Genomic DNA, 20,317 nt, shown 5'->3' with positions numbered 1-20,317 from the left:
CATAACCTTCATGTCAACAGGCTGGTTTGATACTCACAAGAGTACGGGAATTTCTCTCCGTGGTCAGTAACAGTCTCATTTGGTTGAAGAAAGAGCTGTTTCTCAATTGCTGGGAATTCCGACAGACATTTGGCCATCTCCTTTACTCTTGATTTTTGAGCCCCTTTTAGGTGACTTGGATCAGCGGAAACCTCGACCGCGAGGGCTTCCTCGAAAGACGAGTCCACCGTATTGCGTTGTTTCGCGCATAGTTCGCTTGGTCATCGTGATGCGTCGGCGCAGCATGACATCGTTTTTGTTGTTGTTTCGATTAAGGAATCCCTAAAGACGTACAATCGAACTATACGACTGCCTGTCAAAACCGTCTGCTGAGTGGGGGTCAGTCAGCATAAAGAAGGTGAAAAATTTCTACCTTCTTGCTTGTACGGACACCAACGATCAACTCTCTCGATTTTGTCGTCCTGGCTCGAAGAGGCCATCCCGGACGGAAGGGTTCTCGCAATTGGCTCCACGGAGCTGGAATTTTTTCCGAGAATCCTGGCCTTGCCGTAGAAAAACGAGCTTCGTCGCAAGCCGCTTAAAATTCTCCGTACCCAACTTCGGCAACATCTCATCTGACCAGATGCATCAGTGCTCAGACCTCAGAGCAGGCATATGCTTTGTTGGTCCGTGCACGCGTTCGGTCGAGCTGCCAATAAACTGGTGTTGAGGCAGCAAGGGGTGCGACGTGGTTTTTTACCACTAACGGGATATTTGCGGAGCTTAAAGCAGTGCATCAGGAGCCGGATCTCGAGAACGTCGTCAACAGTTATCAAGCGCAGAGGCATTCTCCGTCGACAGTAATTCTGCCAGAACAATCGTTTTTCCCGGTTACGTGTTTGATATTGCAGAGGTTTTAACGTCCTTTTCTCGGAGGAAATACAGGTTCCTAGTGTAAGCGGCAAGGAGACAACTTGGAGATGACAATTACCGTTCAAACTGATTGGAATGGAAGAGCATGTCTAGGCGTGCATGGGTGGATACGCAGATCAGCTTGAAGGTTTGGCGTCTCATCCACTTCCGCATTTCAAGGTTGAAGCTGGAACCACACTTGATCTCTAACAAAGGTGACGAGAGAAGCCGGGTCGCTGGGCTAATTTTCGGGTCATAGAATCGATACGGAGTGCATCACTCAAGCTTCGATCAGTCCTGGTGTGTTCACACTTATGCAAGCTGTGCGCCAGTTGCAAGCCGGGCCGATTGGTGGTCATGCTGGCAGCCAATCGAATGTGGCAATCTCGAGAACATCACTTGACTTCCTCCAATGATTCACTCCCAGCCGGATGAAGGATTCCAAAGCAGTCCTACATGCTGGTTGAATTCTGCATTGGCGAGATGGGATCGCCCCTAGTCTCGCCCGACAACGCGGAGAATCTGAACGGAAATGAACTCCAGCCCCTTTTTCCCAGGTTATTGTACAGAGAATGCTCCTCGCAAATACCCATGAATCATGCACCCGGTCATATTGGGACTGAGCGTCACTTACCATGGCTCCTCAGGCGATATACCAAAATATGCCCAGGAGATGCAGTCCGCGGAGGAAGAGGAACATGACGTCACGCTAACCAGTCCTACGAACTCTTTTCAATGACATCTTCGGTTCATACTCGGTACTCCGTGCAGAAAGCAACATTGCCCGCCAGCCTCAAGCACGGTTGATCACGCACTGCCAATGCCCCATGCCTCCATCCCGTCTCAATTCGATTAAGGGCAGTTATCCATCGCCCGCCGATACGGAGTACGGAGTACTCCGTACATACTTGCCATTTTCGGACCTCGACCTCCACCCTGCAGGTCGAATCAGAATTATAGCTATCAGATATTACATCAAATACCACCACTAATAATATTTAAGCCAGAGAAGCCACGGCTCATTTGGAATCTCTCGCTTTTCCGACTATAAAGACATTTGGCTGCCTGTATTGCACTCCGTTCGTTTGTCCAACTTGGTTGCTTTTTCTTTCAAAACCCCACCCGGCCCCCCTCGTGGCCTAGAACCAGGAGTGACTGTTAATTTCTAAGTATATCTCTGAAATTATGAATACATGTACAAGGTGCTTGCGCACCCCTCTGAAAGCGCCCTGGAAAGCGATTCAATCTACCTCGCTACCGAGAGAGGCGTTCTCTTCGAGAGGCTTCGTTTCGACGGTTTCGCGGTCAACTAAAATACAGTCGCGAAGAATCTCAACGGATTCTTCCAAAAGCAGCGGTAACAAATATGGGAATCGCACAAAACTAGCCTTTGCTTTAGCCGTGTCTGGCTTTACCACTACAGTCATACTTCTCTATGGTGGTCATCGAGACGCTGTGCGGATGGATTGGCAGCCCAAACGAAAGCCTGCTGTTGACCCAACTCCTGCACCGAGTTCAGGCAAGCCAGTGCCCCCTGGTGAGTCGGGGAAACCATTTCCAGTGAAATCACCAGGGCCGACATCTACTAGGCGATCAATTTCCTTCGTGCCCGCGGGTTACGGAGAAACTGACCTTTCACACTTAGATCCCTATACGGTCCTCGGGCACGAACCAATAGACGTATCAAAATTTCCCGTAGAGGATGCTATACTTACAACAGCACCAAACGTTCCTCCACCAATTACCCGAGACCACCCGGCCCTTCTTCGCGTCCCATTAACCACGACCACCAAGCTGTCGCAGCTTACAAGCGTGTACAAATATGATCAATGGACATTCAATGATTCAGTTCCGGGACCGTTTATCCGAGCACGAGCAGGAGATGTAATAGAATTGACGATAACAAACAAGGACCCATCTGGTAATCCGCACAACATCGATTGCCACGCGTTTATAGGTCCTGGTGGCGGCGCACCGTTGACAACCGTGGGGTTCAACGAGTCCAAAACTGCAAGGTTCCAGCTTCTTTACCCAGGGTTATACGTGTACCATTGTGCAGCGGCCCCAGTACCAGTCCACATCGCGAATGGAATGTATGGCATGATATATGTGCAGCAGGCTGAGGGTGACCTCCCGCCAGTGGATAAGGAATACTTTGTTCTACAAAGCGAGTTTTATCATGAACCTCCTGAAGTTGAAGACGATGGACGCCCATCATCCATCGTAGAGTTTTCGTACCCTAATGCTTTACGAGAAGAGCCCAACGTCGTCGTGTTCAACGGCAGCGAGTCGGCCCTCACAAGAGATAAACCCCTTACGGCGAACATCAACGAAACCGTGCGCCTTTTTTTTGGCAATGCAGGGCCAAATCTGACCAGCTCGTTTCACGTTATCGGCAGTAATTTCAAAAATGTTTATCGCGAGGGCGATGTGATCAGCCCACCTGGCCAGTGTATACAAACCGTCTCTGTACCCCCTGGCTCTGCTACTATAGTTGATATGGAGATGTCGGTCCCGGGGACTTATGCGCTCGTGGATCATGCTATTTTCCGTATGGACAAAGGGGCGGTGGGATACCTGAATGTCTCCGGGGAACAGAGACCAGATATCTATGGGAGCACACAGCCCCCAGCGCCTTGTGTTGGGTGTAAATTACATCCTTGACCAGGTCATGTTTTCGATACGTATCTATTTCTTGATCTTGGTTCGATTTTGTTTCGGATTATCTATTTCAACTGTTGCAGATATTGACACTATTCTTATTCCTTCCGGAAGCTTTCTTGTCCTACCGTGAGACTGGATAAAAAGGCTGCTGCATATGGATATAGCTCTCACAGCGAAGTTTCTTTTGGCCCACAGTGGGAAAAAGAGCAACCAATTCCATGATTGGACGCATGACAATCGAACTTGGAGAGAAGGCATTTTTGGTCCTCTAGCCGTAATATTTAATTGGCTTTTGTGACAATGGAATGATTGCTTCACATATTTCTTGCGTATGCCCTTCTGGCACCCAAATATCCAACTCCTAGGTTGCATTAAAATGATTTATATACCTAGAAGAGGCCGCCAGCCATGTTAAACAAGAGAGCAACGAACACCCCAATCCCTTTCGATGTACTTAGGCCAACAATCAGGCCTGAGGCAGCATTTGAGTTTGTCGCTGTAGATGCTGTGCCTGTGGTGGATGTGGAGGCGCCAAGTGGCCTCCATCCAATGTTCGTAGAGTTCTGGCACTTATCAGAGCTCAGCAATCCCGCATTATCGGAGAACGTGATATCGGCACACTGCAATGCAGACATTAGCCACACTCCTAATTCCACGCATCCAAAAAGAAATAATGCATCTTGCGAAGAAGAGTCTTTTTTTCATACATTATACAAGGCAGACCCCAATTCGCTAAGTTGAATGACCTGAATACTCGCGTTTGTCCCCGGAGAGATCTGTGTACCCTCTGGAACTTGAATTTTGGAAAAACAAACGGTTCCGTTGCCGGTCTGGTTGAACGCGGGTATGAGGGGAACATCGAAGATCACGGAGTCGTCGTTTCCAATGCCAAGATTAACGTACGTTATCGCCCATGGGTGGCCGGCCGAGAAGAGCAGTGAGCCTCCATTAACAGGCCACTCGGTACGATTGGTCGTTACGTTTACGCCACCACCTGTTGTGGGTTAATATGCCAAAATTCACGTTGGGCAGGCTTACTACAGACATGGTCTTGTGTATTGTGTTTTGAAAGAGTCTCCTCGCCAGTAGGGGTAGTCAACATGGAAGTGGGCCGAAGCCAGCTGGAGGAGGGATAAAAAGAGGAGAAGGGAAGACATAGCTAGAAAGTTGCAAACCGGGAGAGCCACCGGCGTAATTCTAGTAATCGGCTCGAGATAGAAAGAAGAGTAGCTATGTCGACATCCAACCGGAACAAGGCTGTTCTGGCGGACGGAAACACGAAGATACAGGCAAGAAAAGCAGCCTCATAAAGGCAGCACGCGCCTTTATATACATCGATTAACCTCACAGCTTCTCTCTTCTGGAGAATCTGCTATGAAACGCCCAAGCGACCTCTCCCCACACCGTCTCCATTGCGCGAAAGAAGCAATATGGAGCTGCTGTCGCTTTAGAAGCCAATTGGAAGAACGGAGTCATTCTTCCTAATTGAGGTTGAGTGGAAGAAGCTTTGAAGGAGAATCCACGAATACTTAAGCAGAACGGCTAGCCGCAACCGAGGTGGGCGTGAGGAGAATTGAGCAGATTTAAGAAAGATTCTGGAGACGCGACGATATCATTTGATTGGATGTCGTCAAACAACGCCAAGATGATTAAAAGGCTGACTAATCAGTGACTTCCGATAAGATAAGATAAACGGGACGGATGGCAAAGAGATTCATTTACGTCCTCTCACACAGCGAAGAGCATATGCTAGCAGACAAGCATTCGCCTAGCAGCTAGCTAGTAGGATGCTCAACAGCATAACGTATATAGATATATCCAATCCTTGTAGATTTGTAGCTTCCAGCTACATCAACGAGAGAAGACTGATCCCTTGCCTCCTTTGTAGGATCCAAGCGAATTGGCACGAACTACGGAGTATATGGATCTCACATCTCATACACCATACCCCCGTATTCTGTAGAGCTCCGATGGCCTAGCTGCTAACTCTCAGCTAGCTCGTAACACAGATGCGATTAAAGCATGAAGATGCGACAGAAGATTGGGGAGCCGCAAGGAACAGAAAGAGCGTTTTTTGAGAATCTGGAAAACTATGGAACTTCCGCGAGGAGTGTAGGAAGTTCCAATCTGAGGAAATCAAAACTCTAATGAGCTCACTAGCAAATTGAGGCTTTCCACGGGTCCGCGATTTTCTTCGCCTTTCCCTTCGGAGAAGATAATAACAGATGACAACAGCTGCCAATCTAAATATTTTGGAATTCTCTCTGCAGCACCCAAAATGGAGTATTGGGATGAGATGTCTTTTGAGCAGGAGGAGGGCTTTCATATCAATAATAGTTAGCCAATATTGCATTTGATCACCAAGATTCCAAGGATTGCCAGCAAAAGCACACCTTTTTCCGTAACGATCTTAAGGTTCCCGGCGGGCGGCTAACGAAGGAAATTAGTCATCTCCGCGGCTGAACTGTACCTGTAGTCTGTATACCAAACCTATCCAGGAATAGTGTACGAGATAGCCGCATTATATAATCCTGTGCCCCTCACTGAATTGGACCGCCCGCGCGAAGTTTACCCCTCATACTCCGTAGATGCATTACCATCCGGTCACTGCCATTATTAATCTGCCTAGTCCTCCGCCGGTCAATCTGTCAGGGTGATATGTTTAAAAGGGTCCTTGCTCCTCAACGTCTATCCCAGAGATTACTCTTGACAACTCCTCTTCGCCATCAGACAGTCCCTCGCACTTTCCATAGCTCAATTGATCCGCAATCTAGACGAACAATGGCCGAGATGAGCAAGGTGTTTACCACGGAGGCTTGTCCCCGTAAGTGCTGCTGCTTTGCTTTCCTACCACCTAAACCTTTTGATGTGTACCCCCCACCTGGATTCAATTGGCTAACATTGCCACCTCTACTATAGCCGCTGGCCCTTACGTACGTCGATTCTTGATATTCCCGTCTCTTTTCGCAGATATGAGACAAACTCCTAACCTGAACGCTTGATCCAGTCTCAAGCCATCAAAGCCAATGGCCAGGTCTTCGTCTCCGGCCAAATTCCTTTCGATAGCAGCGCCAAGCATGTTGGCGGCACCATCGCCGAGCAGACTGAGCAGTGCTGCAAGAACGTCGCTGCCGTTCTGGCCGCTGCGGGATCATCACTCGACAAGGTCGTCAAGGTTAATGTGCGTACACCAAACAGATATGCACGCCCTTTAACTCGCAGCAACACTATTCCTGCCTGCCACTGAGAGTTCGAGTTTGATCTGGGCTCCTAAACTTATGGCTGACTGATTTCTGGTCGATTACGGACAGGTCTTCCTCGTCGACATGGGCGATTTCAAAGAGATGAATGGTGTGTTTGAGAAGTACTTCGCGCACAAACCTGCTCGCAGCTGTGTCGCTGTGCGCGAGCTCCCAGCGAAAGTCCCTGTGGAGATCGAGTGCATTGCACTGGCATAAACTAAGCATGATTGGACTACCTGCTCACATTGACGGGAATCTCTACGTGGCAGGAACCGAATGAATGTATATACAATTATGTACTGCTAGGTCCGTATACATACAAAGCAGCAGTAGAGCCGCGAGTGACCACATTACGCAAATTTTAGTATCATTAGTGTCGTAACCATTAATTGGCGATAGAAAACTCTTATCACTAGCTTAACACACTGCACCTTGGATATCATAAAGACATTGCCCTTAAAAGCGCAAGAAAAGGCAACAAAAATGACGCCTCGATTCATAAGGATATAAGGAAAACCAGTGAAATTGTTCCGAGAAGCCTTTTGCGTAACGTTCATGCTATCCAGACGTTGACCATCATTCGATGACGTTCCAAACGACAAACCAGTGTCTTTTAATAGATAAAACTTGAACTAGCCGCCCAGCAATGATTTCGAGTACTTCATCCTCTCGGCAGGATCCCGCTCATCCGTCCCCCACCGCTTGCCATCAGGCTCTGTTTAACAATCAAATCTGCGGCTGCGGCCGTCGCAAGTCTTTCCTTTTGCCGACTTCGGTCTCGTAGATATCCCGCTGCCTCGGGCCTCATCCGCAGGATTCTCAGAATCATATCATCATTGGGCTCGGCTTGGGCTTCTCGCCACTTTTCCTCCTTAGCTTTTTTCATGGTCCCTAAATTCCGTTTATACATTATACTCTTTCCGCGCCGGCTAGACGGAATGCCGGCAAGGGGGCTGAACGATGCTGAAGTCACAGAAAGCCTGTTCCGATTGGCTTGCTGGCGAGCTGCGGTGGCGTTGGCCATGCGTTCGGAAGTCCGGATTAAATGCTCCGTTGGTTCGAAGTAGAAAAAGAAGAGAGTTTGAATTTCATGATATTTCGGGGACTTGAGGATGTCCATCGGCACACCGTTTGCTTCGCCAGTTTCTTCATCAACGGCGTTGAAGAAACTGAGAAGTAGAGTGAGCCACCGTGAGACGATGTCCACTTCTTGTTGAGTGAGAGGTCGTTGGTTTGAAGGTTTATCGGATAGTGGAGGGACGAGAAGGCCTTCTACGGTAACTAGCACTTCCTTCCACAGTCGTGCCATCACTTTTCTCATTGCATCTGCAGTGAGGGTTAAATTCATGATGGCAAAGTTATCATCGAAGTATGTGAATAATGGATGTAGCGCTCCCTCAATTTCGACTGGTGTTGGAGCTTGGCTTGTTGGAGCTCGATTTCTGTTAAAGTAACTAGAGACACTAGACATGCTAATCCCCCTTGATAGTAGGGCCTTCAACGCGCGGCGCGACAGACAGTGGTTGATATACGCAGAGAGCTAGAAAAGAAAGGTGTAAACATGGAATCTGCACTCGACGGTCCATTCATTTAACGTACCTTTTCGGTGGTTTTGCGAGTCATCTCTCTTTCTGTCCGTTTCAACGTCCGGAATGTTTTACCGAAATAGAACTGAATGTCATCCCGCTCTCCTTCCATGCTAACCCGGAGTAACAAGCGGCCTTGGGTATCAAGATCAAGCCAATATTCCTTGGGTGCGAAATCGCTAAAATGAGCTGGATCCAATTTCAAAGAGGTACGTCCGACATAGTCGTGGTCTCCCACGGCATCCCAATCCCAAAGTGTGGCAATGATGTTGAGAGGTGTTCTCGTCATGATGTCAACACTGTCATCCCATCTCGGGTTAAGGTTATCATAGATTATGCGAGTCTTGTAGATGCGTTTCTGGTATTCATCGGTCAGCACCACATATGGGTCACTCAAACCGTCCATATCGCATCCTTTCAAATCCTCTGCCTCAACAATCTTGACTGTGAAGACGTAGTTCGTGGCCTTACGCTGCTTTTTGGACAGCGGAGGAGCATTCTTTGAGAGAACCTCTGCGCAGGCGTCAACGTTGATACCTTTCTCTAATTTGTCGAGTTGCTGCAATGCATATTCGATGTTATTAAGTTTCACAAACGACTAACACAGGACAATTAGCACTTGGACCACAATCAGATATTTAACATATTTACCTCTCGGAAAAAGTGGAATGGCTCCACTTTCTCCTTACTGCTCCACGCTTCCTTCGCCATTTGCATCCATTTTTCTTGCTTTGTTTGCCTTGCAGCTGCTTCTTGTTCAGGAGTGGGTCGGTCCATTTCTTTGATGAAGGATTGTTCAAGGATCTCGCAATATCTCGAAAGCGCATTTCCGATGGACTTCGACACAGAAGTCATAAACTTTGCGTACCCAACATCATCATCCCAATTCAGCTCGACTATTTGGTTGACTACCTGGTTGAACGACCTGAAAATATCAACCACTGACACACTGTGTCGCTGTTCCTCTGTGGGTATATCCTCCGGCAATTCCGTTCGAACCATGAAGTTATCCTGTTTAATGGCTTGTTCTACCCATCCAACCATCTTTTCATCGGTTAGCTGGACCCAGCGCCAGACAAAGTCAGCCAGCAGCTCTTCGATGGGCATAGGGAATAGATCTCTAGAATTAAGGTCAGCCTTCAATACTCTTCATCCCAAAAAAAAGAAAAAATTGCGTAGGAGGGATAGACTCATTAGACTCACCCGGGAAGAACTTCTGCGTAAACACGCCGCATATCTGATAGCTCCTTATATAGATCAAATCCTTCCTGCACCTCAATTTCTACATCGTTGTTTTCAGCTTGCTGGATGATCCTCCGGACCATATCATGAGCGTCTTCGGCAAATATAGGAAGAACACAGTTAACAAGCGCTGTCAAAGGGTTGACACTATTCAAATTAGTCCAGGCCAACGATAGTAGACTTCGTTACTTACCCCATAATTTCTGGATTCTTCTTATATCTCTTTTGAATCCGCTGACAGAGCTTCATAATTGCTTTACTAAGCTGTACTACATGGTAGAATTCCCACGCCTCCTGCTCAGGCGGAACTTCCTTGTTGAGATTCTCTTGGTAGACCTCCTTTGCTTTTTCCACCAAGCCGTCGTGCGCATACTTCTGGAATTGCTCCTGATCTTCCGGACTGGACAAGAAATTGGGATCCGATTCTACATGGTTTTCAAGTACATAGAGAACTGGGCCAAGAGGTGGAATTTTGTTGTCATAACAATGCATGAGTGTTTCATACAGTTGCCGAAGTAAAGCATTGTGAAGTGATGCTAGTATCCGCTGCATGGTACAGATATCGGCCCGCGTCCATTTGTTTCTATCGTAAAACACAGGTGCGACGAAGCTGGCCCGCTTGTTTTTTTCGGGAGGAGGCTCTTTAACGAATATAAAGGCCGAATCTAGGGTATCGAGGTCAACCTCCTGGTCCACAAATTTAGATCCGAACACCTCCAAGAACAAGGCCGCGCGTGAAAAGGTAGGTATGCGCCATCTCAGCGCTAATTCATTGAGGAGCTCAGTGGATTGTTTTGAAAGTAGTTTCATCGACGGAATTTCGGAAGTGGCTTCAGATGGCTCCAGTAGCCGGTCATTCAAGTCATGGGTGATTGCTTGAGTCAAGATGAACCGATAATACGACCTTGGATCCGGCGGAATAAAGGTATAGAGGTCTCCCGTGTCAAGCTGCGGCTCTTCCGCAACATCGGATATAGATAAAGCAGATATGTCCACGGGTTGACTTAAAGAATAAGCATCCGAAGTGGGTGTCGTTTCGCTGTGCGGATCGTTGAACTGTGGTAATCCTGCTACTGGAGTGCTTTTTGCAAGTTCTATGTTGGATTGAACAATTGCCAACATCATTTGGGATAAATGCGGAGCTTCGGCCTTCTTCCAAGATTCATAAGCTTCCTCATGTTCGAAATCGGTCCTCGAGAGGGTCTTTCCAGTATGTAGATTGAGGTGCGCCTGATACTTCTTGAGATCCTGTAATGCCTCTTTGGCGGTCCAAGAATCCTTATTCTTGTTGATATCGGATTGTACTTGTGATTCTCTGAGGCCAAATATCTTTGCCACTACTTGAACCAAGTGCATATCTTTGACATCGTAACTCAAAGGAACGGGCTCGGTAGGCGTGCCAACCCTGTCCGGCTGAGACGCCTGAGCCAAGTCTTGGTCATGAGCCAGCAGCTTAGTCTCGAGGGTGGCCAATCTAGCAGCTAGTTCGGGCTTTTCTCGCAGCCAATCGTGATCCTTCAGTATGAGAGTAATAAGCCTGACAAAAAGCGCAACATGGCGATCAACCATTAGCTTCCAGCTTATATCTTCGGGGGCTTTCCCCTTTGAAAGCTCTTTCGTAGCATTTGAGAAGAATATAAGCACAAGGTCTTCCACCCTCCTATCTTTCTCCATCCGTTTCTTAAAGCTTTGCTCCTTCAGGGCATTAAGAAACACTGCAAAAGTCCGCTTCACCAGCGCATCCTGATATTCTTTTCTTCGCTCACGCCCAATCAGAACACCGGTCAAGCGCTTTTCCAACTCTGCAATGAAACCGTGCGGAAATCGCGTGCTCTTTGAGTCTCTAACAAGACTAAAATCCTTCATAAGATCATGAAATGTCGTTGACGATCTGTTTGGGTTTGGCTTGGGAGGGAGGCTTTGCGGCCTGCGCAACCGTGGTTGTAGGAGGTATGAAAGGAACGCGACGCGGAGAGCATAGGTATAAGCGTCATTGTGGCTGATCGGTCGTCGTATGACCACGGATATATTGCGTGAATGAGAGCGTAAATCTTGACTCGTATGGCTGTTCAGTCGTCGCGATATGCGATAGGAATTTGTAGATGAAGTCGACATCAGTCCCTTGTTCGAAAATGCCCTTCCGCGATATGAAATAACGGTACGAGTGTGCGGCGTCGAGGTGAGACAACTGCGACGAAGGTCAACGAGCAACACCAGTCATTCCTGTAGGTGATGTCGGTAAGGTGAAAATTCAGCTGGCCAAAGCTCTCCGGAACGAAAGCTTCAACGTCGGGTATAAGTAATGTCGGTGGCTTGAAGAGTCCGCTAAAGAAATGATGAAACAAAGTGCAATGAAATGGGCAGTGTGGATGGAGGGCTCGCCGTCAACTACCGACTTATAATCCACAATCTCGACAAAAAGACCATCAACAAATAAGAACTTTGATCAACCATTCCAGTTTAAGGATCATGGAAGCAGGTTGAGGAGCTCAAAGATGAAATTTGAAAGGGATGCTTACAGAAGACTCCGGATCTATGGCCCCTGTCTTTGGACTGTTTTGGATAGAATCACACAAGTCTGACGTAGGCCAGCCGCGCGCCAAGTCTTAGTTAGCGACAGTAACCTCTCCAGTGAGCGAAGGACTCTGGAAAGCAGACCACCAACTCTGGACAATGTAATTACGGGGTATAAGTATAAATAATATGGCACTGGGGGCCCTTGCGAATTCGTAAGGCTACAAAATGGGCAGATTTGATCTGATGTATCTGGTTCGGGTGAACAGTGAGATCAGAGGAGTTTTGCGTCATATTCAGGAAGAGATTTTTATCAAGATGAATTGACGCCGCAATCAAGAAACTACCAGCTCTATGTACAAGATCAAGTTAAGACAACTCTACCATGAGTCTTCGCCAGGTTTTCGGGCCTAGTATCATGTCAGCATCTCAACGCACAAGATGTCCATTCCCAATAGAACCTACCCTAACTGCATTTGCACCCCCTAACTCCTTCTCAAGGCCGTCCTCAAACGTACGGGGAACGCTGGGCTTGTCAGGGTAGAAAAGGCTGACAAGGCCGCTGAAAGCGAAAACAGTGGTGATAGCGCAGCCCATCAAGAAGAATGCCTTTGGAGCTTTGAAATGGGTATATGACTCGGTAGTGAATGTGCCAAGGATATCGTTATCTTCGTGAACCGGCTCTCCGAAGTTCCTTCTATCCTGTGGATCCCACCAACCGCCGTAAGGATCGCGGAATTGGCGTCTCTGAGCAGGAGGATTGGGATAACCCCCATTCTGGAGGACAGAAGACGTCAGTTCGGAGAATACGACAGAACATTGAGCATTTAGAACCAACCATTCCGGGATCTTCAATCTCAGCCTGGGAGGCATATCGAACTTGCGTGAAGGCAGGGCGGGCAACCGAAGGTAGTCTGGCACAAGCCCGCACCGGCAATTTTGCCGTCAAAATCCGTCTGGACAGCATCTGATCAGCAGGTAGAGGAGTTAGCACAGCTGCAGCAGACTAATTGGGCCTCCTACTTACAATGGAGCCACCTCAGCAAGGTTGAGAGCGCTGGGTGCGAAAACAGGTATACGGATGGCCAGTCGCCTGGACGTTCGCCTCCCAGTTCGACTCGTCGCCCTTCCCGGCAGACAGGCAGCTGCCACGTGATATTACATAAGCATTATTGGCGGGAAATTGCGGACAGCTGGAAAGAAAATGAAATCTCACACAACTCATCAAGTCGACAGGTTTTCTCCCAGCCAGTGACGCAGATTTGCCGATAACTATGCCAGAATTCACACACATGTTTGACTTGCTGAGCTCTTTCTATTGATGGTCAAATTACGCGGTTACGACGTATTTTCGTTGACAAAGTTGGGGTTGCCTCCGTTTTTTGCCCCATCCGAGTCCTAGAGTCAAGACATGCAAAACGGGACCCATCAAGGCGTGTTAGAAAACAGCAACAGCAACGCGACTCCCGAAGCTCGAGGCAGGTGTACACAGCCTATGTGTGGTCCGATTATTTTACTTACATGTCTACAGCTGACGTGAAATTAGACGTAGACGGGGATGTCTCGGGTGACCAACTTCAAGGCCCGCCATCCAAAAGACGGAAACTTGCAGATTCATCCTCGCGATCAACCCCGAGACCCCCTTCGCCGCCTTGGAAGAAGGCTGGTATTGATGGCCCAACGTCCTTCTTCGATGGCGGCAGACGCAGATCCGCTAGAACCAATGCCATTCCGCTTGACCTTCAACCCCATTCACATAAGCGACACACGCGTTCCGTTCAAAAAGAGTACGCTACAAAATTAAAAAGCAAACACGGCGGATGGCATGAATCATCTTCTACCCTGTCGACTCCATCCAGACCAGATCTGAATGGGAAACGAGGGCCCGGAAGAAATACCTCTGTGGGCGGGCTCGATGGTGTTTCCAGCCGAAAGGATGCCTCGCGAGCCTTGGGTGTGAAGACTACACAAGCCAAGCAACCACCGACTCGATGGGATTCCAACAAGAATTTTGAAACACGGCTTCGGACCGCTAACAAAATCGCCAGGGCTACCACGAATGGTCATAACGATACCTGCTCGCACCAAGATGACAATATGGCTGCTCCACCGGATTTGGGGTCTGGACAGAACTCGCAAAATGTGGGAGGTGAGGATGGCTACAACCTGGCAGGGAGCGCTCCGAAGAAAGCTCCGAGGATACGGTTCAAAGTCAAGATGCCTTCCTTAGTGCCTCAGAATCCTTACCATTTGGTTCCCCTAAAAAAGTACTCTTCGTTTCGAGAATGGGTAAAGAATGAAGCCAATACAGAAGACGAGCACCATGCCTCTACACCTAGTTCAGCGCTTCAAGAGTATCAATTGTGGGGTAAAATTTGGAAGGAGGCTGATCCTGGTGGTTTACTTAGCAAGGATAAATGTTCTATCTATCTTGAAGATCCAGAAGAGGAACCACCACAGCAGTATTCACACCATGACCATTTTGTTTCCCATGCCTTGTACTTCAAGAAGCTCCTTGACAAAGAACGCAGACATCATCGACATTTGGCAAAACTGTTTGCTCATTGGTGCGCAGATGCATGGAAGAAACGTAACAAACGCCCGGAGGATATACTCAAAGAGCAACAAGAAGAAATGCGTCAGAAGCGCCGAGTCCTGATAAAGGACTTGCAACGACAGTTTGACCAGGCACGCGCGGAGGTGGAGAAAGTAAGGCTTGCTCAGTGGGAAGAGGAACAAAAGCTCAAAGAACAGCTTGCATTAAATAAGGCACTCAAGCAATCCACAATGCTTTGGGAAATGCGAGTTGGCGACAAGGGCGACAATAGCGGAATGAGCGAAATGGATCAGAGCAGCGATTCGGAGGACCTGAACGAAGAAGAATCTTCGGACGAGTCTGAAGATGAGGACAATATGTCATCAAACGGCTCTGATAGCGATAGCGAAGGAGCCAGTACGGATGATGATGCACACCTTTCCCATGAAGCTCTTCGGGCAAAATACGCCCACCTGGCGGCAACGAACGTCGCATTTGAAGACGAAATAGGGCAAAGGGATGAGCGCGTGACCTCCGTTGAGCCAGGACCTTCCGAGGCTAGTGATGAAAACGCTGTGGAACCTCACTTCAATGACTTGGATATGCAGTTTGATGGAACTCTGGATGAAGTGGATCCATTACTGCTTGATGACAGCGACGAATCTATAGACATGGACGACACAGACGACAGTGATGATGGGGACGATGAGGAAGAGGATGATGCATCAGAAGATGACTCTGGGTCGGAACCTGGACTGTTAGGGTTCTTCTCTGCGAAAGAGCTGGCTGCTAGCGGCGGCATAAATGAGGGCAATACGTTTAACGATAGTGACGCCGTTGACGATGAAGACAAAGACTCAAGAGAGGATGAAGGAGAAGATGACACGGATGAAGTTCATCTCGTCCCTATTGGACCCCAAGAAGGCAGTGAGGCCAGCAATTTCGTAACGTCCATTCCGGCTCATCCTCCCACACCGTCAACCATCGTTCAACCGGCGGATGTCAAGTGCAACGTTGACACTCTATCCCAAGAGAAAGCAGCCCGTGATGAATCGATAGTCACGCCAGCGACACATCACGTATCTTCCACGGACGGTGGCGAACCCTCTGATGAATACCAGAATATTGGCATCGTAACCGATCAGTGTACACCTGCGTCGCCAACCTCGCTCCGACGCGATGATGGGGATTTTAGCGACAATGACCAGGTCGAGCAAAAGCCGCTACCCGATCAACCAGAAACCCCTCATGAAATGGAAGTAGATCCTCAAGATGCAGTTGAAGGCCCGCCTGAGTCACCAAACACTTCAGCCATAAAAACGCCAATACCTCATTTATTACGTGGAACCTTACGTGAATATCAACATTTTGGCTTGGATTGGCTTGCTGGGCTCTACGTAAGCAAAATCAATGGCATCCTTGCTGATGAAATGGGCCTGGGAAAAACCATTCAAACCATTGCATTGTTAGCTCATCTCGCCGTTGAACATGAAGTTTGGGGCCCACATCTCGTTGTTGTCCCGACAAGTGTGATGTTGAATTGGGAAATGGAGTTTAAGAAATGGTGTCCTGGATTCAAAATCCTTACCTACTACGGGACACAAGAAGAGAGAAGGCAGAAGCGCAAGGGTTGGATGGACGATGATCGCTGGCACGTTTGCATTACCTCATACCAATTGGTTCTGCAAGATCAACAGACCTTCAAACGACGTAACTGGCATTACATGGTTCTTGATGAGGCTCACAACATCAAAAATTTTCGGTCTCAGCGTTGGCAAACTCTTCTCACATTCAAGACAAGAGCTAGGCTCCTCTTGACTGGTACTCCACTTCAAAACAATTTGACAGAACTTTGGTCGCTCCTCTTCTTTCTCATGCCGAGTGATGATAGCGAGAGTGGCGTAGAAGGGTTCGCCGATTTGCGGAATTTCTCCGAATGGTTTCGTCGACCCGTCGAGCAGATTCTTGAGCACGGACGAGACACCATGGATGAAGAGGCCAAGAAAGTGGTCAGCAAACTGCATACCGTACTACGACCTTACATTCTCCGTCGATTGAAAGTTGACGTGGAGAAACAAATGCCTGCGAAATACGAGCATGTTGTTACATGTCGGCTGTCCAAACGCCAGCGGTATCTTTACGATGGTTTCATGTCCAGGGCTCAAACAAAGGAAACTTTAGCGTCGGGGAATTACCTATCCATCATCAATTGTCTAATGCAGCTCAGGAAAGTGTGCAATCACCCTGACCTCTTTGAAACCCGCCCAATTACGACATCGTTTGCCATGACCAGTTCCACGATAGCGGATTTCGAGATCAAAAATCTTTTAGTACGCCGTCGACTTTTGTACGAAGATCCACTAGACAAACTTGATCTGGATTTCCTCAATTTGGTGCCAATTTCAAGAGAAGATACGTCTAAAGGACTAGTGGATGATGCGACGAGAATCATGGCGTACAATCCGCTCAGGATGTTGCGTGAGCGCCAATACAATCGCACTAACTGGTCAATGGATTTCAATGGGTCTTCGATACAATCAGTCTTGGATTCAATGGAAAATGCATATCGCAAGCAAAGAATGGGAGAACTCGAACGATGTTTATACTTCGAATCAAAACGTCATGGCCGACGCCCTGTCTACGGAGAAAGCTTGATTAATTTCCTTACAATAGATATGAATCCCAAGCCCACAGCTCAGCGACGACCACAACGACGGCTGCTCATCGATTGGCTCTCCCGGCAATCTTCTGTACTCGAGTCCATGATACTCTCACTGGCAGAGAGGTCTCGTGTCGTGGAACCTCTTGTGCAGAAATTCGCCTGCATCACTCCCGCTGTCGTATCCCCGGATGTAACTGCGGCTGCTTTGACCCCAGTCAAGTCTCGCTACTTCTCATTTTCACAGCGTGTTCCTTCATATGACCCCTTCCATGAAGCACAGATGCGTTTGTCCATCGCATTCCCCGACAAACGACTATTGCAGTATGATTGTGGCAAACTTCAACAACTAGATAAGCTTCTCAGGCAACTTCAAGCTGGTGGCCACCGTGCTTTGATATTTACTCAGATGACAAAGATGCTCGACATTCTTGAACAATTTCTCAATGTACATGGCCATCGTTATTTACGTTTGGACGGCGCCACCAAGATTGAACAGCGCCAAATGTTAACAGAACGGTTCAATAACGACCCACGGATCTTAGTTTTCATTCTGTCCAGCCGGTCTGGTGGATTGGGAATAAATCTCACGGGAGCAGACACGGTCATCTTTTACGACTTGGACTGGAATCCTGCTATGGACAAGCAATGTCAAGACAGATGCCACCGAATTGGTCAGACCCGCGATGTCCACATCTATCGCTTCGTCTCGGAATACACGATCGAATCAAATATTCTACGCAAAGCCAATCAGAAGAGAATGCTTGATGACGTCGTCATCCAAGAAGGAGAATTCACCACAGACTATTTTCAGAAATTTGATGTTCGTGATGTGATTGGTGAGGACATTCTAGACGGACAGGACGAAGCAAGTGCGGCGATGGATAGGGTTCTCGACACCAAAGTCCGTAATGTACCAAAGGTGTTTGAGGAAGCAGAAGATAAAGAAGACCTTGACGCTGCAAAAACAGCTGAAAGGGAATTGGAGCACGTTGATGACGTTGATTTCGCTGAAAGTAGTCTTCCTCAAACCCCTGGTCAGACCGGTCAAAGCCAAGCAGGGACGCCCAGACCGAGTGAGATCGTCGAAGATGAAACGACAACGGCCCCGCAGAGTGAGGGCCCAGGTACTCCATTTGTGCCTATGCCTTCGTCTGTCGCGGCTACGGATGGCGTGGCTGACGAAACAGTTGGCCACATTGACGACTATCTGATCCGCTTTATGGAATGGAACGCCAAGGACGAGCCGCTAGTCCTGCCGCCGGACAAGAGCAGAAAGAAGTCAAAGAGAGGCAAGGAGCATCGCGTAAAACGGCACCGATAGCCTAGCCTCACCTATAATTCTGTGCTTGTTCCTGTTCCCATCTCAGAGAAACGGGCGGCAAAAAGGGAAGATCTACGGAGTACCCCTTACTTGGGTTAGGACTCAGGGTCCGCGAAGCTTCCGGGTTTGCGTTGAAGACACAGCGGACCCGGCGCTTTGGCCACCTTATTATATAACGACTGCCGAGAGCGAACCTTATTTCCTCCTCTTGCGCTTCCCAACTCCTATTTTACTTTATCCCAAAATCACGCTTTGTAATGGTGGTCTTGTTTTAGCATGCTTTTCAATTATTATAGGGACATGGGGACTTGGCATGAACGGTGTATGGGTTTTTGTTTCTTTTTTTCTTTTTTTTTGACTCGCTTCATTGAACGTTGATGTTTGGAGACTTGCAAATATACATGTTGCCTGTATTGTTAGTGACTAATGAACTATAGCCTTTTGGCGAAGGAAATCTCATGAGAAGTAATAATTATCTTTAGTGTTTAAAAGCAATTGGCTCACCAGCTTAATAAGGTGAAGAATTCCCGCTTCTGCGCCGAACCAACGTCGAACGCCCGCCAAAGCAAGCCAATTTTAATATGCACGGGGTACGGAGCACTCCGTAAATATTTTGCAGAACGGCTGGCAAGAAATCGGAGATATGATTGGGCATGCGGGAGGGACCCATCGATCTCATCCGCGACGCTTTTTCACCATCTTGCTCGATGGCGCTGCTGCCGAGCGAAGAGGCACGTTGGAATCCCAGGGAATGTGACCCGTCATATGCAGCTATTCCAATGGCTTGGGTCGCCTCGCGCCTTCAAGAGGAGTGAGAAACTTCAAATGTCCCCTTTGACCCCTCGAGTCAAGAAAGTTGAACGGCAATGATGTTTGTCATCGCTTACATATTATCTTGCATATCCCATGCTCGCGCTCCGTCTCGGATTATGCTCCCGTTTCATTTCTATCTGAGCTAGGCGTGACGCTGTGATCCCGCCCGTGTTGTTCGAGCTCCTTCGCTTGCCGTTAATCCTCCGAAAGAGTTATCGGTTCCAACTCCTGCATTGCCGGGATTGGTGCGTTAGCTCATTAGCTCCAACTGCGTTCGGAGGAATTAGAAACTTATCCTTGTACTCCGTACAGAGAACTCCGTACGGAGTACGGAGTAACAAGCTGGCAAATCCTCAAACGCAAGATCTCCAGCCATCCTAATTTAGTCGGTTCTCCTGGCGCTGATCCGTTCCGGCATCTTGGGTGTAGAATCAGACTCCAGACTCGCCCGTGGAATCGCTATTGCGAATCAATTCGGGTTCATGGCGCGTAAGCGGCGGTTTGGACCACATAATCTCCCCATACTCTACTCCGTAGTAGGGGCTGGCAAGAGGAGGGGCCATGCCATCAGTGGCGGTGGGAGCAGGCCACCTCCGCCGCATGAGGAGTTTACCCACGAAGACGCACCACTCCAAGTCAAGGATCGCTATGGGATACCCCAGACCAAAATTTTGTTGATCGCCATGGCCCCCAATAACTTGCAAACACGGGAGGCCCGTCGCCAGGGCACGCCTCATGATCATACTACTGCGGCAGCTATCCGAATCCTGCTCAGGGCTCTCCAGAGACAGATATTTCGCTCTTCGATCAACATAACAAGAAGCTTCAACCAGTGAATAGATTAAT

The 20,317-nt window shown here is 48.3% G+C and overlaps 7 protein-coding genes across 7 annotated transcripts; 4 read left to right on the top strand and 3 right to left on the bottom strand.

Annotated features, from left to right (window-relative positions):
• Positions 1-2,076: 2,076 nt before the first annotated feature.
• Positions 2,077-3,555, top strand: D8B26_004101 (uncharacterized protein; the record flags this gene model as incomplete). The annotated part of the gene is made up of 2 exons (XM_066124363.1): positions 2,077-2,428; positions 2,537-3,555. The coding sequence occupies 2 exons, from the start codon at positions 2,077-2,079 to the stop codon at positions 3,553-3,555; spliced, it is 1,371 nt and encodes a 456-aa protein (XP_065980444.1).
• Positions 3,556-3,944: 389 nt separating this feature from the next.
• Positions 3,945-4,712, bottom strand: D8B26_004100 (uncharacterized protein; the record flags this gene model as incomplete). Its single annotated transcript, XM_003067887.2, has 3 exons — positions 3,945-4,175; positions 4,263-4,549; positions 4,601-4,712. The coding sequence occupies 3 exons, from the start codon at positions 4,710-4,712 to the stop codon at positions 3,945-3,947; spliced, it is 630 nt and encodes a 209-aa protein (XP_003067933.2).
• A 1,407-nt stretch (positions 4,713-6,119) lies between these two features.
• On the top strand, positions 6,120-7,727 carry D8B26_004099 (uncharacterized protein). The gene is made up of 4 exons (XM_003067888.2): positions 6,120-6,379; positions 6,475-6,488; positions 6,563-6,736; positions 6,867-7,727. The coding sequence occupies exons 1-4, from the start codon at positions 6,214-6,216 to the stop codon at positions 7,011-7,013; spliced, it is 501 nt and encodes a 166-aa protein (XP_003067934.2). The 5' UTR covers positions 6,120-6,213; the 3' UTR covers positions 7,014-7,727.
• On the bottom strand, positions 7,354-11,740 carry D8B26_004098 (uncharacterized protein; the record flags this gene model as incomplete). Its single annotated transcript, XM_003067889.2, has 5 exons — positions 7,354-8,337; positions 8,397-8,981; positions 9,035-9,503; positions 9,587-9,772; positions 9,819-11,740. The coding sequence occupies 5 exons, from the start codon at positions 11,738-11,740 to the stop codon at positions 7,459-7,461; spliced, it is 4,041 nt and encodes a 1,346-aa protein (XP_003067935.2). The 3' UTR covers positions 7,354-7,458.
• Positions 11,741-12,416: 676 nt separating this feature from the next.
• Positions 12,417-13,238, bottom strand: D8B26_004097 (uncharacterized protein). Its single transcript, XM_003067890.2, has 4 exons — positions 13,167-13,238; positions 12,978-13,106; positions 12,605-12,916; positions 12,417-12,549 (listed from the first exon to the last, which is right to left on the bottom strand). Exons 2-4 carry the CDS (start codon positions 13,104-13,106, stop codon positions 12,520-12,522), a joined length of 471 nt encoding a protein of 156 aa, XP_003067936.2. The 5' UTR covers positions 13,167-13,238; the 3' UTR covers positions 12,417-12,519.
• A 312-nt stretch (positions 13,239-13,550) lies between these two features.
• On the top strand, positions 13,551-18,700 carry SWR1 (swr1 complex component; the record flags this gene model as incomplete). Its single annotated transcript, XM_066124362.1, has 2 exons — positions 13,551-13,623; positions 13,686-18,700. 2 exons carry the CDS (start codon positions 13,551-13,553, stop codon positions 18,656-18,658), a joined length of 5,046 nt encoding a protein of 1,681 aa, XP_065980443.1. The 3' UTR covers positions 18,659-18,700.
• Positions 18,701-19,311: 611 nt separating this feature from the next.
• On the top strand, positions 19,312-20,307 carry D8B26_004095 (uncharacterized protein; the record flags this gene model as incomplete). Its single annotated transcript, XM_066124361.1, has 4 exons — positions 19,312-19,469; positions 19,682-19,716; positions 19,901-19,960; positions 20,012-20,307. 4 exons carry the CDS (start codon positions 19,312-19,314, stop codon positions 20,305-20,307), a joined length of 549 nt encoding a protein of 182 aa, XP_065980442.1.
• Between the last annotated feature and the right edge of the window lie 10 nt (positions 20,308-20,317).

Source organism: Coccidioides posadasii, chromosome 2 (genome assembly GCF_018416015.2).
Source record: "Coccidioides posadasii str. Silveira chromosome 2, complete sequence".
Lineage (NCBI taxonomy): Eukaryota > Fungi > Ascomycota > Eurotiomycetes > Onygenales > Onygenaceae > Coccidioides > Coccidioides posadasii.
This window is presented reverse-complemented; position numbering and strand designations above follow the sequence as displayed.